This window comes from Triturus cristatus, chromosome 3_2 (genome assembly GCF_964204655.1).
Source record: "Triturus cristatus chromosome 3_2, aTriCri1.1, whole genome shotgun sequence".
Taxonomy (NCBI): Eukaryota; Metazoa; Chordata; class Amphibia; order Caudata; family Salamandridae; genus Triturus; species Triturus cristatus.
The window spans coordinates 734,231,517-734,249,336 of record NC_140584.1 but is presented as its reverse complement, the minus strand read 5'-3'; the positions used below and the strand labels follow the sequence as shown (position 1 = coordinate 734,249,336).

Sequence of the window (17,820 nt, the reverse complement as noted above, 5' to 3'; positions counted from 1 at the left end):
GTTAAATACTTTTGCAATATGCAATTGACTTTTGTAGGTAATAGTTACAGGTTGTTGCAATAGGCAACACAATTTCAAACACAAGAATACATTGAGCTCAATGGGAACTTTAAGTTATATGCATTTAATTACTTTCAGGATTACTTTTCTAACTCCAGGACTGGATCCTTGATTCAGTCCTGGGACAGTTCTTGGAAACAAGTGAGTAAATTCGGTTAAGTTACTGTTGTGAATTTTAAACAATATTTTGCTATTTTAAAAGTTGACACTTAGAAACTTTTTCTGATCAAATTACCAATGTTATCCTACGGAAGGAAATTCACTTAGCAGGTAAGTAGGGTTATGGTTACTTTTTCTAGGTCAGTGATGGATCCTGGATCCAGCACTAGTGTACCACCTGTAAGCAGTTGAGAAACTGCGTTTAAGTTATACAGGCGATTTTTAAGGAATATTTATAAGTTTGTAAAATCGACAGAAGAAATTTCATAGAAAAACAGTCAATGGTTCCCTATGGAAGAAAATTCCATGGGGGCATGGCTTCGGCGCGAGGCGGAATGGCGGCCTCTTGAGGGAGCTCCGGAGGCCAGGTCACTAATTCGGCCAGTACCATCCGTAATTCACGCCTGTGCGAAGCCAGGACGATATGGGGCTGTGACAGAGAGCGGTGAGGTGCTGCGGGGCCTCCTTTTGTCCCGTAACTGCTGCCTACAATGCTGTCCCGAGATGCTGTGGCGACGGTGCGCTTATGAGCAAGATGGCGCCTGCCTGGGACCCGATCGCGGAGCTAAAATACTGAAGCCGAGGAGGTGGTGTCTGGGCGGCAGCGGCGCGACGATCGATGCGGAGACGACGGCTTGACTGCCATCCCCGATCCTGAGACACTGGGGCGCCGCTCTGCATCCGGCGCGGTAATAGCGCAAACCGCACACATGTGGAATTGATCAAACTGAGACCGCGGTGGTGCGGGGCACGCGCCCGGCAGGAGGTCTCCGGGCGGCTCTGCCTAAGGTGATGAATAACGCTGGGAAAATCGTATCCAGAAGATGAGGATGCCAGGCCGTCGGACAGGCTGTGACTTCGGGGATTGTGGAGCTGTGAGGAGAGTGTGCTGATGCGACCCGGCTGCCCACAACGTCAGGCTACGGGCGCTGCGGTGGAGGTGTCTCGGGAGCTGCGGGCTGGAGCGAAGAGTGGTCGGATGCTGCTGGTGCAGTAAGTGGGGATTGGGTGCAGGCTGAGCCTGGTGTTGGGTGGGCGGTGCAGCCCTGTCTGGTTACCCCAGGAGTTGGTCGTGGTGGTGTCTGGTGGGGACGGTACTGCCTGGCCTTCTCAGGAGCGAGCAATCAGTACTCCTGCTGCGTGCACTGGGGTGTGCCGGCCTAACTCGCTGTGGTGGGGGGGGGTGCCTGCCAGGGCGATCTTGCGCACCAGCTGCCCTTTCTTTCGGGCTGGTGGGCGCTGGGTGCCGGGGGGGGGGGGGAAGACGCGGTGTCACTCTAGACGCCCTGAATAAGATCAAGCACACTATGGCAAAATCGCTGCTCGGTGCACTGATTTCTGCATAGGCGATGCACGACAGTCGCTGGGCGGCGGGAGTGTCGTACACTGGAGCCCTGTGTGGTCGCCGCTGTGTCTGGACTTGGGAGAGGATTGCGGAGCCCTCTGACGCCATAACATAAAGCTTGAGTGTGGGGCAGGTGTGCACCGTGTGGCGGACTCATCTCGGACCGTCCAGAGCATGCATGGTACGCAGGGGACGGTGGTCATTGGCTGGAGTCTGTTGGTCAGGGTGATTGACGCTGGATTTTGATGGCTGCAGGGCTGCTGAGTGGGTGTGCAACGAATCTGCTGTCTGGCGGAGAGGTCTACTGTGGTTAAGCTGGGAACCGAATGTTGAGGCTAGAGACCGCACAACCCTCAACTGACATCTCTATCAGCATGGGGAAATCTGACCCCAAGCAGCCCAAGTTGCAATTCGAAACCAAGCGGAATACACGTGCCACGGACGCGGGGATCGACCAGGCTAGGCTCGCAGGGTGCCCATGGGATGGCGGAGGACACGGAGGACGACACTAGAACTATCCTACTGGAGCTGCGCACTGGCATGAAATCGATGGATAGTAAAATAGATGCGTTGGCGACCGGACTGGATGTAGTCAAGAAGAAGGTGGATAAGCACGAGCACCGGGTGGATGTTTTGGAAAACAGACTTTCTGACACGCAGGACTCGCAAGCAGGATTAACGGACTCAAATATTGCAGATGGAGAAAGTACTGGAAATCATACGTGCAAAGAATGAGGACTTGGAAGCGCGCTCCAGGCGCAATAATCTTCGCATTATTGGCTTGCCGGAGTCGACCGCCATATCCAAAATGGAGACTTTCATTGATGGGATGCTGCGTGACCTGTTTGGCTCGGTGCTGTCCCCTGTGATGATAGTGAAGAGGGCGCATCGCTCCTTGGGTCCCAGACCACGGCCGGGAGCGCCGCCCCGCCCGATCATTGCACGCCTTTTGAACTATGCTGACAGAGACGCTATCCTCCAGGGGGCTAGGACAACGGTCACTTGAAAGGGGGACACTTTGTCTTTCTTCCCGGATTACACCCCTGGGGTGCAGGCAGCCAGAAGGGAGTTTGTGCCAACGAAAAAAATACTGCAGGCGGCATCGGTGTCATATGCTATGCTCTACCCGGCCTAACTGAAAATACGGAATGAAGGGCAGGTACATTTTTTCACGGATGCAAAGACTGCTCTAAAATTCGCAAAGCATATTTGCAAATCAAAGCCTCCGCAAGAAGGGGCGGAGACTGCAGTGGCGACATCAGGACTGGAGGAAACAGACTTTACTTGGTGACTTTGCACTCAGTTTGATGGTGGTGATGGGGCCTTTTCTTTTCCTACATGATGGCAGCACTCACACATAAATGTTGTTTTGGTGATAACTATTCAATGGGCAGGGGGCGGAGGATATTTCCTGCAGGTTCTTGTTAATAGTTTCATAATGTTGCAGTCAATTACTTTTGTCCAGGGTATTAGACACTGGTGGCATATATTGCTTAAGAGCACAGGTGGACCGTATTGTCTTAACCTGGCGACCTCACTTCGGTGGGAGTATTCGTTGCTGATCCGCTCCCCCTAGCGGGTATTCCCCAAATGGTTGGTTGGACGGTTACAGGGGGGGGGGGATGTCTGGGAGGGGGGTTGGTGTCAGTCTCAACCTAATTGGGAGGTTAGAGTGGGTGGGGGGTGGTGGGAGGGATGGGGGTGGTATGTGTTAAATTTTTGTTTTTTTATTGTCATTTTGAAGTTGGACGGTACGCGGTGTGTGCGGCAGGTTGGTTTAAACAGAATCGCTGTTGGTAGCACCCCCTTGGGGCCGCTCGAGATAGTGCTGGGTCACATAGTTACTGCTCAGGATGGTAAGGGGTGAGAGATTTCGAATGTTGACCTGGAATGTCAGAGGCCTCAATTCACCTAAAAAAGTAAGGCATGTGCTGGCCTATTTGAATCGTCATTCTATCCACATAGCTTTGCTGCAAGAGACGCTCCTGACAAAACATACTGAGCGGGGCATAGCAGGGAGATGGACGGGTTTTTGGTTGGCGGCCTCATACTCGTCATATGCGCGAGGCACGATGATCTTGATCAAGCGCGGGGTGGCATTTCAGCCAGCTTGTATGTATGTGGATGATGCAGGAAGATGTGCAATGGTGCAGGGCCGGTTGGGAGGTGTATTGGTTACTATAATCAATGTGTACGGACCTGTAGTGGATGACCCAGGATGTTTAGTTAGAATGTATGGGGCATTGAGAACCTGGCCGGAGGCCACTGTTTTGTGGGGAGGAGACTTGAATACATATTTAAATCCGGACTTAGATAAGTCCAATCCAATGTCTCATCGCACTCCCAAGATAGCCAGGAGCATTGTATGTGCCATGGAGGAATTTGGGTTGCGTGATGTGTGGAGAATGAGGAATCCTTCAGCAAAAGAAGGGACACATGCGACACCATCGCACAATAGCTGGTCGAGACTAGATTACTGGTTGGTGGGAGAGGAGGCCATTGACTGGGTGCGGGGAGTGGTGAATTTGCCGCGTACACTGTCAGATCATAATCACGTACAGCTGGATTTGGAAATTCCGACGGCCTTGCGGCTCCCGTTTACATGGCGTCTGCGTTCTGAGGCATTACTGGACCCAATATATGAGAACACTGTGAGGGAGGCCATTGTACAATACTTCTCAACCAATAAAGGTACAGTGGATGAGGCCTCAACGCTGTGGGAGGCATTTAAGGCAACAATCAGAGGGGTGTGCATTGGGACTGCGGTAGGAATCCTTAGGGACATCAGGACACAGCTGCAAAACACTGAGAACACCCTGCGTACTTTGGAGTGTAGATATGCTGAGACTCCTACGGCGGAGGTGCTAGTCCGCATCAATGAGTTGGTCAAGGAATATGACGGGCTGGCTGATACGGAAATAAAGTACTTATCGCGCAGACACACAGCGCGCAGGTATGGGGAGGGAGGACGGCCTGGGCGCACACTAGCGCTTAAGATTAAGGAGCGCTCGGAACAGGCACATATTGATACGATCACGGTGCACTATCACCCGCAGGCCATTACAGAACAATTCCGGAGCTTTTATGCGGATTGTTACACTTCTAAGGGGGGGGGGGGCGACGGAGGTCGAGATGGAAGACTATCTGGAAAATGTAGCGTGTGCATGGTTATCGAATGAGAACAGGGAATACTTATGTATGCCCATTCATGAACAAGATATCAATGCAGCGATCCTGACACACTCTAACGGCAAAGCGCCAGGGCCTGATGGCCTTACGGTGGAATTTTATAAGAAATACGCAGACTTGCTCGCCCCACACTTACTGGAGATATACGTTGAGGCGCATGAGACTGGAAAGTTGGCACCCTCTTTGCGACAAGCATTGATAATAACACTGTTCAAGAAAGAATTTGCAACAAGCATTGATAATAACACTGCTCAAGAAAGATAAGCCTCCGGACAGATGCGACTCTTATCGCCCACTGTCCCTGATCAATATAGATGCGAAGATATTGGCTAAAATTTTAGCGACTAGACTACAACCTCTTATGCCGAGGCTGGTGTTGCCTGACCAGTCAGGTTTTATTCCCGAGAGATCTACTTTGCATAACCTCCGGACGGTCTTTTCCATGTTCCATATACTAGAGCCGAGCATGTCAGCGGCAGCTGTACTGCTGGACGCTGCGAAGGTGTTTGACTCGGTGGAGTGGAAGTACATGATGTTTGTTCTGCGACAGATGGAATTCCCCCCATTATTTTTGCAGTGGATAGCGGTGCTATACGCGGCTCCGACAGCTAGGGTGCGAGTGGGTGGGTTGATCTCAGAATCTTTTACTATAGAGAGGGGTACGCGCCAGGGATGTCCGCTATCACCACTACTATTTGCTATATTATTAGAGCCACTGGCATGCGCTATTCGACAGAGGCACAGGGAAACGGCACTAAATTTTACATATCGCCCAGTGGCCATCTCATTATACGCGGACGACATGGTGCTATTTGTGCGTGACCCATCTCATTACCTGGCGCAGTTGTTGCGTGAATATGTCCGCTTTGGCCAACTGTCGGGTCTCCTTGTAAACTGGGATAAATCCATCATTATTCCGCTGATGGAATCCACTAAGCAGCCAGATGTGGAATTCCCGCTGGTATGGTACACGGATCCGGTTAAGTACCTTGGAGTGTGGATCCATCGAGATCCAAGTGTAGTGATACGTGAAAATTATGGGAGAGCATACTCTAGGCTGGAACAACAGGTAGACATATGGGTTTCACTATCGATGTCTCTCGCAGACCGCATCGCCTTAATTAAAATGGTGGTGTTGCCGCGGTTTCTGCACCTATTTATAAACATTCCAGTAGTGCTGGCGCCGGGTTTCTTTCAGAACATTCGAAGAGATCTGATACGATTGGTGTGGGGTGGTAAAACTATACGCGTGAGCTGGTCGACGCTAACGGGTACGACCGGGGAGGCTTTGGAGCGCCGGATTTTTATGTTTACTATCTCAGTGCGCAGGCGCAATTCATATAATATTGGATGAGGCCGCACGCGTACACTCCTCATGTGGCGGTGGAAGAGGGGGACGCGCATCCGGTTCCGCTACATAGTATAATCACACATCGGGCGCGTGGAACTCCGAAAACCGAGATCAATGCTGTGGATACGACCATAGCGGCATAGCAGGCGATAGGGCGTCTGGCACAGAAGTTACCGGTATACGCACTAGCCATGTACATTGAATATCACGCGGCGCTTTCAGTCACTCATGAGGCGCCCTCGATGCGTCTGATCAGGGAGGCAGGTTTCCAGCGGATGCAGGACATATACCAGGATGGGTCATGTGTCACCACAGATTCGCTTCAATACATTAGCAATCAATCGCTGCTAATCAGATTTACAATGCACAGGTTGCGCCAGGCGATCAGGGTACACTATACCACCTACCCTTTGGAACCTCCCAAGCTATTAACACTGCAGATTGCCCTTACCACACCCACCAACAAGAAACTGATCTCCAGGTTATACAAGTCAATCAAGGGTGAAAGCACGCATAAACCGGACAAGAGCTTAGAACGCTGGAATGCCTGTCTATCTGAACAAATTCAGGAGAAAGATTGGAAATATGTGTGTGAGTTGACGGGAACACTTAGCATGAATGGCAATTTGCGCATTATACACTTTAAATATATACATCAGGTATATTATACTCCGGCACGGCTGCATGGCTTTGGTATACGTGAGACGGATTGCTGCGTGCGATGTGGGCAATGGAATGCCTTCTTGCCTTATACCTCCCTCATCTAATGCAGAACAGAATTACACCAAATGCTAGAATAATTAACGGGCAATAAAAGAGACATTACAGCAATGGTGGCACTATGTGGAAGAGGCAGCCTTTAAAATAACAGAAAGCATAGATCTTAAGAATTTGCAATTTTGTTTAAATCCATGAAATATGGCAATGCCATACATGTGAACTGGATGTTATTCTTTACCACCAGGGTCTTTTAAAATACAGACCTGGAAAAAGTAATGGTAAGGTAGATGACTTATACAGACCCAAGGATGATGGTAGCATAGCAATTGAGCCCCTAAGTATTTTTGACTATTGAGAACACATTATCTTTTCAAATTAACACTTTCATAACTTAGTTGAAGGAGCTCTGTAAAAGAGAACTTCATACATGAATAGGATAACACCCACCACAAAGAACGTAATGGGAAGATTTGATGTATTACATAAGAAACATCTTTATTCCTATGAATAAGCTGCAGCTCTATTTTGGTCTTAAGATGCTTGAGGTGCAGGAAATTTTGGGGAGCAAAAGACTTTTGAATTGATTACAAGACATTTTTGGTGGCACACAATGCGGAAAGTTTAGAAAACATAGGCAAAGGATTGCTCCATATGTGCTAAAATGAAAGATGTTCTTGATTATTACGTGATCAATTGTTCAACACTCCGTCCATCAACCCCTTTGGTTTTGCTTTGTTCGCCCTAAGTTGGCAGGGTATGCCCAGACGTGGGTCCCTTGCTCACTTTGCCACTGGATTCAAGCTAGCCTGGCTAATGATGGCTGATTAGCCAGAAACCGGACCCAGGATGCTTGTTCCCGGTCCAGGGAAGACATGGCTTGGCAGTTCGGGCTGGACTGATCCCATGAGGCACAGGGTCAGACTGATTTGCATAATGCTATGTCTGAACTGGGGTGGCGGAGTGAGCTAAAGAATGATGATGGATTAAACCCAGATCAGTTGAATGGGGGTGAGTGCTTGCAATGTTCAACACTCCGTCCATCATCCCCTTTGGTTTTGCTTTGGTATTCTTTACCACCAGGGTATTTTAAAATACAGACCTGGAAAAAGTAATGGTAAGGTAGATGACTTATACAGACCCAAGTATGATGGTAGCATAGCAATTGAGCCCCTAAGTATTTTTGACTATTGAGAACACATTATCTTTTCAAATTAACACTTTCATAACTTAGTTGAAGGAGCTCTGTAAAAGAGAACTTCATACATGAATAGGATAACACTCACCACAAAGAACGTAATGGGAAGAGTTGAAGTATTAGATAAGAAAAATCTTTATTCCTATGAATAAGCTGCAGCTCTATTTTGGTCTTATGATGCTTGAGGTGCAGGACATTTTGGGGAACGAAAGACTTTTGAATTGCTTACAAGACATTTTTGGTGGCACACAATGCGGAAAGATTAGAAAACATAGGCAAAGGATTGCTCCATATGTGCTAAAATGAAAGAGGTTATTGATTATTACGTGATCAATTGTGTCTGCTTTCAAATCCAAACAAGCAACAGAGCTTCCACCTGGAATATTAGTAGTAGTAGTAGATCTTTTCATCAAATATGCCAACTAAATTTCCCTTTCGAACAGCTCACCAGTTGGCATAAACATTTCTTAAAGAAGTTGTGCGTTTATATGGTCTACCTAAGATTACAATCACAGTTAGAGACTATCAGTGTATTTTTAAGTTCTGGACCACCTTACTCCATAAACTGGGAACTATAAATTTGGAATCAACATGTCATCATCCTTGGACCAATGGCCAGACAGAAAGGTTGAATTAGACCCTGGAGCAATATTCAAGGTATTATATGATGAACCAACAACAACAGAGGTCACTTTGGCTGCTGCTTGCAGAGTTTGCCTACGATACGACAATCTCCTTACTTTCGTTCTTACGCTTTCACCTTTCACTTCAATCAGAATGTATTGATTACTCATCTGTTTCATCTGTGTCTATTTTATTGGTTTCTATTTCCTCAGTTCAAATTGGCACTCTTTTACACCTCCATCAAGCAAATGCAGATTACAAACGATTTGCAGAAAGGCACTGAACCCATCCCTGCCGTAGAAAGTAGGAGTCTGGGTCTGGCTAGCCTGCTCAGGATGGTAAGGGGTGAGAGATTTCGAATGTTGACCTGGAATGTCAGAGGCCTCAATTCACCTAAAAAAGTAAGGCATGTGCTGGCCTATTTGAATCGTCATTCTATCCACATAGCTTTGCTGCAAGAGACGCTCCTGACAAAACATACTGAGCGGGGCATAGCAGGGAGATGGACGGGTTTTTGGTTGGCGGCCTCATACTCGTCATATGCGCGAGGCACGATGATCTTGATCAAGCGCGGGGTGGCATTTCAGCCAGCTTGTACGTATGTGGATGATGCAGGAAGATGTGCAATGGTGCAGGGCCGGTTGGGAGGTGTATTGGTTACTATAATCAATGTGTACGGACCTGTAGTGGATGACCCAGGATGTTTAGTTAGAATGTATGGGGCATTGAGAACCTGGCCGGAGGCCACTGTTTTGTGGGGAGGAGACTTGAATACATATTTAAATCCGGACTTAGATAAGTCCAATCCAATGTCTCATCGCACTCCCAAGATAGCCAGGAGCATTGTATGTGCCATGGAGGAATTTGGGTTGCGTGATGTGTGGAGAATGAGGAATCCTTCAGCAAAAGAAGGGACACATGCGACACCATCGCACAATAGCTGGTCGAGACTAGATTACTGGTTGGTGGGAGAGGAGGCCATTGACTGGGTGCGGGGAGTGGTGAATTTGCCGCGTACACTGTCAGATCATAATCACGTACAGCTGGATTTGGAAATTCCGACGGCCTTGCGGCTCCCGTTTACATGGCGTCTGCGTTCTGAGGCATTACTGGACCCAATATATGAGAACACTGTGAGGGAGGCCATTGTACAATACTTCTCAACCAATAAAGGTACAGTGGATGAGGCCTCAACGCTGTGGGAGGCATTTAAGGCAACAATCAGAGGGGTGTGCATTGGGACTGCGGTAGGAATCCTTAGGGACATCAGGACACAGCTGCAAAACACTGAGAACACCCTGCGTACTTTGGAGTGTAGATATGCTGAGACTCCTACGGCGGAGGTGCTAGTCCGCATCAATGAGTTGGTCAAGGAATATGACGGGCTGGCTGATATGGAAATAAAGTACTTATCGCGCAGACACACAGCGCGCAGGTATGGGGAGGGAGGACGGCCTGGGCGCACACTAGCGCTTAAGATTAAGGAGCGCTCGGAACAGGCACATATTGATACGATCACGGTGCACTATCACCCGCAGGCCATTACAGAACAATTCCGGAGCTTTTATGCGGATTGTTACACTTCTAAGGGGGGGGGTGACGGAGGTCGAGATGGAAGACTATCTGGAAAATGTAGCGTGTGCATGGTTATCGAATGAGAACAGGGAATACTTATGTATGCCCATTCATGAACAAGATATCAATGCAGCGATCCTGACACACTCTAACGGCAAAGCGCCAGGGCCTGATGGCCTTACGGTGGAATTTTATAAGAAATACGCAGACTTGCTCGCCCCACACTTACTGGAGATATACGTTGAGGCGCATGAGACTGGAAAGTTGCCACCCTCTTTGCGACAAGCATTGATAATAACACTGCTCAAGAAAGAATTTGCAACAAGCATTGATAATAACACTGCTCAAGAAAGATAAGCCTCCGGACAGATGCGACTCTTATCGCCCACTGTCCCTGATCAATATAGATGCGAAGATATTGGCTAAAATTTTAGCGACTAGACTACAACCTCTTATGCCGAGGCTGGTGTTGCCTGACCAGTCAGGTTTTATTCCCGAGAGATCTACTTCGCATAACCTCCGGACGGTCTTTTCCATGTTCCATATACTAGAGCCGAGCATGTCAGCGGCAGCTGTACTGCTGGACGCTGCGAAGGTGTTTGACTCGGTGGAGTGGAAGTACATGATGTTTGTTCTGCGACAGATGGAATTCCCCCCATTATTTTTGCAGTGGATAGCGGTGCTATACGCGGCTCCGACAGCTAGGGTGCGAGTGGGTGGGTTGATCTCAGAATCTTTTACTATAGAGAGGGGTACGCGCCAGGGATGTCCGCTATCACCACTACTATTTGCTATATTATTAGAGCCACTGGCATGCGCTATTCGACAGAGGCACAGGGAAACGGCACTAAATTTTACATATCGCCCAGTGGCCATCTCATTATACGCGGACGACATGGTGCTATTTGTGCGTGACCCATCTCATTACCTGGCGCAGTTGTTGCGTGAATATGTCCGCTTTGGCCAACTGTCGGGTCTCCTTGTAAACTGGGATAAATCCATCATTATTCCGCTGATGGAATCCACTAAGCAGCCAGATGTGGAATTCCCGCTGGTATGGTACACGGATCCGGTTAAGTACCTTGGAGTGTGGATCCATCGAGATCCAAGTGTAGTGATACGTGAAAATTATGGGAGAGCATACTCTAGGCTGGAACAACAGGTAGACATATGGGTTTCACTATCGATGTCTCTCGCAGACCGCATCACCTTAATTAAAATGGTGGTGTTGCCGCGGTTTCTGTACCTATTTATAAACATTCCAGTAGTGCTGGCGCCGGGTTTCTTTCAGAACATTCGAAGAGATCTGATACGATTCGTGTGGGGTGGTAAAACTATATGCGTGAGCTGGTCGACGCTAACGGGTACGACCGGGGAGGCTTTGGAGCGCCGGATTTTTATGTTTACTATCTCAGTGCGCAGGCGCAATTCATATAATATTGGATGAGGCCGCACGCGTACACTCCTCATGTGGCGGTGGAAGAGGGGGACGCGCATCCGGTTCCGCTACATAGTATAATCACACATCGGGCGCGTGGAACTCCGAAAACCGAGATCAATGCTGTGGATACGACCATAGCGGCATAGCAGGCGATAGGGCGTCTGGCACAGAAGTTACCGGTATACGCACTAGCCATGTACATTGAATATCACGCGGCGCTTTCAGTCACTCATGAGGCGCCCTCGATGCGTCTGATCAGGGAGGCAGGTTTCCAGCGGATGCAGGACATATACCAGGATGGGTCATGTGTCACCACAGATTCGCTTCAATACATTAGCAATCAATCGCTGCTAATCAGATTTGCAATGCACAGGTTGCGCCAGGCGATCAGGGTACACTATACCACCTACCCTTTGGAACCTCCCAAGCTATTAACACTGCAGATTGCCCTTACCACACCCACCAACAAGAAACTGATCTCCAGGTTATACAAGTCAATCAAGGGTGAAAGCACGCATAAACCGGACAAGAGCTTAGAACGCTGGAATGCCTGTCTATCTGAACAAATTCAGGAGAAAGATTGGAAATATGTGTGTGAGTTGACGGGAACACTTAGCATGAATGGCAATTTGCGCATTATACACTTTAAATATATACATCAGGTATATTATACTCCGGCACGGCTGCATGGCTTTGGTATACGTGAGACGGATTGCTGCGTGCGATGTGGGCAATGGAATGCCTTCTTGCCTTATACCTCCCTCATCTAATGCAGAACAGAATTACACCAAATGCTAGAATAATTAACGGGCAATAAAAGAGACATTACAGCAATGGTGGCACTATGTGGAAGAGGCAGCCTTTAAAATAACAGAAAGCATAGATCTTAAGAATTTGCAATTTTGTTTAAATCCATGAAATATGGCAATGCCATACATGTGAACTGGATGTTATTCTTTACCACCAGGGTCTTTTAAAATACAGACCTGGAAAAAGTAATGGTAAGGTAGATGACTTATACAGACCCAAGGATGATGGTAGCATAGCAATTGAGCCCCTAAGTATTTTTGACTATTGAGAACACATTATCTTTTCAAATTAACACTTTCATAACTTAGTTGAAGGAGCTCTGTAAAAGAGAACTTCATACATGAATAGGATAACACCCACCACAAAGAACGTAATGGGAAGATTTGATGTATTACATAAGAAACATCTTTATTCCTATGAATAAGCTGCAGCTCTATTTTGGTCTTAAGATGCTTGAGGTGCAGGAAATTTTGGGGAGCAAAAGACTTTTGAATTGATTACAAGACATTTTTGGTGGCACACAATGCGGAAAGTTTAGAAAACATAGGCAAAGGATTGCTCCATATGTGCTAAAATGAAAGATGTTCTTGATTATTACGTGATCAATTGTTCAACACTCCGTCCATCAACCCCTTTGGTTTTGCTTTGTTCGCCCTAAGTTGGCAGGGTATGCCCAGACGTGGGTCCCTTGCTCACTTTGCCACTGGATTCAAGCTAGCCTGGCTAATGATGGCTGATTAGCCAGAAACCGGACCCAGGATGCTTGTTCCCGGTCCAGGGAAGACATGGCTTGGCAGTTCGGGCTGGACTGATCCCATGAGGCACAGGGTCAGACTGATTTGCATAATGCTATGTCTGAACTGGGGTGGCGGAGTGAGCTAAAGAATGATGATGGATTAAACCCAGATCAGTTGAATGGGGGTGAGTGCTTGCAATGTTCAACACTCCGTCCATCATCCCCTTTGGTTTTGCTTTGGTATTCTTTACCACCAGGGTATTTTAAAATACAGACCTGGAAAAAGTAATGGTAAGGTAGATGACTTATACAGACCCAAGTATGATGGTAGCATAGCAATTGAGCCCCTAAGTATTTTTGACTATTGAGAACACATTATCTTTTCAAATTAACACTTTCATAACTTAGTTGAAGGAGCTCTGTAAAAGAGAACTTCATACATGAATAGGATAACACTCACCACAAAGAACGTAATGGGAAGAGTTGAAGTATTAGATAAGAAAAATCTTTATTCCTATGAATAAGCTGCAGCTCTATTTTGGTCTTATGATGCTTGAGGTGCAGGACATTTTGGGGAACGAAAGACTTTTGAATTGCTTACAAGACATTTTTGGTGGCACACAATGCGGAAAGATTAGAAAACATAGGCAAAGGATTGCTCCATATGTGCTAAAATGAAAGAGGTTATTGATTATTACGTGATCAATTGTGTCTGCTTTCAAATCCAAACAAGCAACAGAGCTTCCACCTGGAATATTAGTAGTAGTAGTAGATCTTTTCATCAAATATGCCAACTAAATTTCCCTTTCGAACAGCTCACCAGTTGGCATAAACATTTCTTAAAGAAGTTGTGCGTTTATATGGTCTACCTAAGATTACAATCACAGATAGAGACTATCAGTGTATTTTTAAGTTCTGGACCACCTTACTCCATAAACTGGGAACTATAAATTTGGAATCAACATGTCATCATCCTTGGACCAATGGCCAGACAGAAAGGTTGAATTAGACCCTGGAGCAATATTCAAGGTATTATATGATGAACCAACAACAACAGAGGTCACTTTGGCTGCTGCTTGCAGAGTTTGCCTACGATACGACAATCTCCTTACTTTCGTTCTTACGCTTTCACTTTTCACTTCAATCAGAATGTATTGATTACTCATCTGTTTCATCTGTGTCTATTTTATTGGTTTCTATTTCCTCAGTTCAAATTGGCACTCTTTTACACCTCCATCAAGCAAATGCAGATTACAAACGATTTGCAGAAAGGCACTGAACCCATCCCTGCCGTAGAAAGTAGGAGTCTGGGTCTGGCTAGCCTCGCTTTCTATTTATATAAGGGTTTCAAGTCTACATTTACTCAACGTTTTGTAGCTCCATATCATATGTTTGCCGCACAAAGGGCGATCTCTTTGCCTCTTCCAACTTAGCAGAAGGTAGATCCTTCGTTTCATGTTTCTTGGTTAAAACCAGCTTCTGCACCACCTTCTCCACCTCCAATTTGACTTAAAGGGGAGCCTGAGTTTGAGCTCAAATTTATTTTGGATTCAGGAAGAGTAAGGAATCGGCTTCAGGCAATGACACCTAAACATAGCAATGTATGACTGTTCACTACATAATTATTTTATTAAGGCTTTCACAACCCGAAAATAATTTCCAATTAACTGATACCTTGCTTCGTTGCCATAACCATACTTTTCTATGTCTGGTCAACCTGTGGATATCAGTATTCTTAGATATTTTGAGGTGTGTTTGCATTTCTTAAAACAAACTCAATAAAAAGATTTGAAAATTTAAATTAACTTCAGCATTTACAAGATGGAAATATATATGGACTCAAGGGAGGACTGCCTGTTTTGTAGATGATCCTCAGTTGGTTTCAAAATCTCAACAAGTACACCCTCACAAACCTGGCCATAGAAGGGAGGTGGCTTGGCGAATGTCAGGATTGTGCATGTCTCACCGGTAGTTGTGGGCAAAAGAATATTTGTTTCAGCCTTACATCTTACTTGTGCTTCTTTCATTGGAAATTCAGTCAGTGGTGGCTAGGGCCCCAGCTCAATAAGGGGCATTTTCAGAGCAAATGAGAGAAACTTCAGGGTCATTTGCAGAGGCGCATCCATTTAGGCAGACACTTACAGAGCCGGCTCGCCTACCACCATTCAGTGTTGTAGGACTCTGGTCTGCAGTTCAACCACCATTCCCCTTATTCCCTCACATTTGTTATTTCCCTCACTTAGGTCCCCACAAATTAGAGAGATTTAGGCTATCCCTTATTCTTCCACTTTCTTTACCAGCAGCTGATACTGAGTATTTGGCAGTTCTTCCCATCTCCTTATCTGACAGTAAGCGCCTTCAGACTGTGGAGCTTGGCTTTCCCGAAGGTCTTTTAAAAAACACTATTTCACTTGCTTTCCATGTGGGAAGAAATGGAACTTAACAACCCTTACCTTAAATACTTTTCAGCCTGTGTAATAATTAAAAGTATGTGCTTTTTTACCTGAAGTGTTTAAGTTGGTGTGCGCCCCCTTTGCAACCCTCCTTCCTGAAGAGTGGACAGACAGGACTCTTCTAATGTGGCACATCAGTATGACAGTTTCTCCCTCAGCCCCCTATTCCACCATTACTCCTTAGCAACTGTGATTTGATTGTGTGTTATTTTAGTTGTCACACTGATTAGTGGGAGAGGAGTTGGGGTGACATATTGCCAGGTTCTGCTCGTCACTAAATTCCTGTAACTCTGACTAATGCACAGCTAAAATCTGTGTGAAATAATCCCCTTTTATTTATTTCTTGTGTAATGGAGGGAGCACTTGTAAAAAGAGGAATGCAGATTTTATTTTATCCTAACAAATATTTTGTACCAGTAGCTATGCATATTTCTTGTGGACTATGAAACAGCATTTAAAAAACCTGTTTCTCCTCAAAAGTATTAATTCTGACCATAATACTGCAATATGTTATGCACTGCTCTAGTAGTTTACCTGGTCACAATCACGGGCATACTGCAAGATTTTCCGTTCTTCTTTCATGCAGTTGCTAATAACCATAGCCATTTGCAAAGGGTCTTCTTGAAAATTATCCTAAAGAAAAAAAAATGAATATGTAGATGACTATGCGACCCTTGTTATAATTTCTGATTATAGTTACCACTGTAGCCTTCACAATTTTTATGAATGTATTCATCATTATAACATTCAAATAATATTCACGTAACAAGCTGTTGAGTAGAGTAGAGTGCATGCTGGTCCAATGAAATATGTGAAGCATTCAAATCGTCATGGCATTCCCACTCCTCTCAACCTTTAGCAGCATCCTGGTGGGTGGAATATCAGGATATGGTCTCATTTTTCCAACATTGCTTTAGCAGGAGATTAAATTTTTTTCTTAACCAAAAAGGATATTGTTTTTCTTTTCAGAGAATATCTGAAACCTTATGATTATTACACATTAGGCTTTCAGAAATACTTTTGTCACATGTATTGATGGCATATTTCTTCTGCTCATTTGAATCACAGTATAAACAAAATCTAGCAAGGTCATGTTTTTCAATGCAGAATTGCTTTGCTACAAAGCCCCCGTCTGCCTCTCTAATCTCTGGCTGTAAAGTACTCACTTGGCAGCATGGCCAGATCGCTCTTTTCAGCATCATATCCTCAAAATGACTTCGGCTGACTTTAGAAGACTGCAAGGAAGCGCAGGCCAGTAAAGAAGGGAATCTGGCAGGAGAATGGGTATAAGAACCATCAGGATGTGACACCCACCAAAGGGGCGGATGAGTTATGAAGTATGCATTTCAGCAAACATCATGTTGCATTATGGAATGCCTAGCTTCCCTTTAACAGAGCAAGCATGGGCCCAAAAAAATAAAAATAATAATTCAGCATGGTTAAAAAAACGACTTTCTAAAAGTGCCACACAAAAAAAATAGCCACCTGCGGATACAGGTTGGGGCTTGAGGACATAAATGAACAATAAAGATCAATCTTAAAAATCTCCGCTCGTGTTCATATTGTGCTTGTGAAGTTAGATATGTCAAAAGACTTATTGTTAAACTGTAGCAGCAGTGAGGTGTATTACCCGTGCACCCAAACAGTCTTTAAATTCAGGTAATGTGATAATACGCGGAGATGGTACATCTGCAGTCAGAAATGTTCACATGAAAAGAAAGTATTTTCTCATTGTACATGTAAGATCATATATGCCAAGATGTGTGCCTCGTAAATGTAACAGTATTACAATGTGTGTGAGTTGTACTATTGACCAGACGAAATAAACAAATTTAAAAAAAACAAAAAGTTCAGGTAATAACACTGGTTATTTTGTTTTAAAATCATTTTTGTAGGCAATTCAGTATTAGCAACCACAGGAATAATATATTCTCTTTTTCACTTCAGTTACCTCTGTATATTTAGCATGGGAAAATGGGTTAGCCACTTCAGCCATTGGCAAATGTCATTGCGAGTAATGGCATTCTCCGCTTTCATATGGAGCACACCCTCGCACAAAAAAGTGCCAGGAACTACTATGGCAACATATGCTTTTTGAAACCAAATATTATTTTTGCTTTTAGATAATAAATATATTTTTTTAGACTAAAGACAGCCCGGTG

The 17,820-nt window shown here is 45.6% G+C and overlaps 1 protein-coding gene across 5 annotated transcripts in view; it reads right to left on the bottom strand.

The window, feature by feature from the left end:
• Positions 1-17,820, bottom strand: part of STAT1 (signal transducer and activator of transcription 1) — a 543,237-nt gene that overhangs the window by 462,851 nt on the left and 62,566 nt on the right. For all 5 annotated transcript variants that reach the window (XR_014979978.1, XM_085648786.1, XM_085648787.1 and 2 more), the window contains exon 4: positions 16,193-16,291. Coding sequence is in view for 4 of the 5 variants with exons in the window: in XM_085648786.1 (XP_085504912.1) it covers positions 16,193-16,291 (99 nt within the window). In the remaining variant the exon portion in view is untranslated. The remainder of the gene's footprint in view (positions 1-16,192; positions 16,292-17,820) is intronic.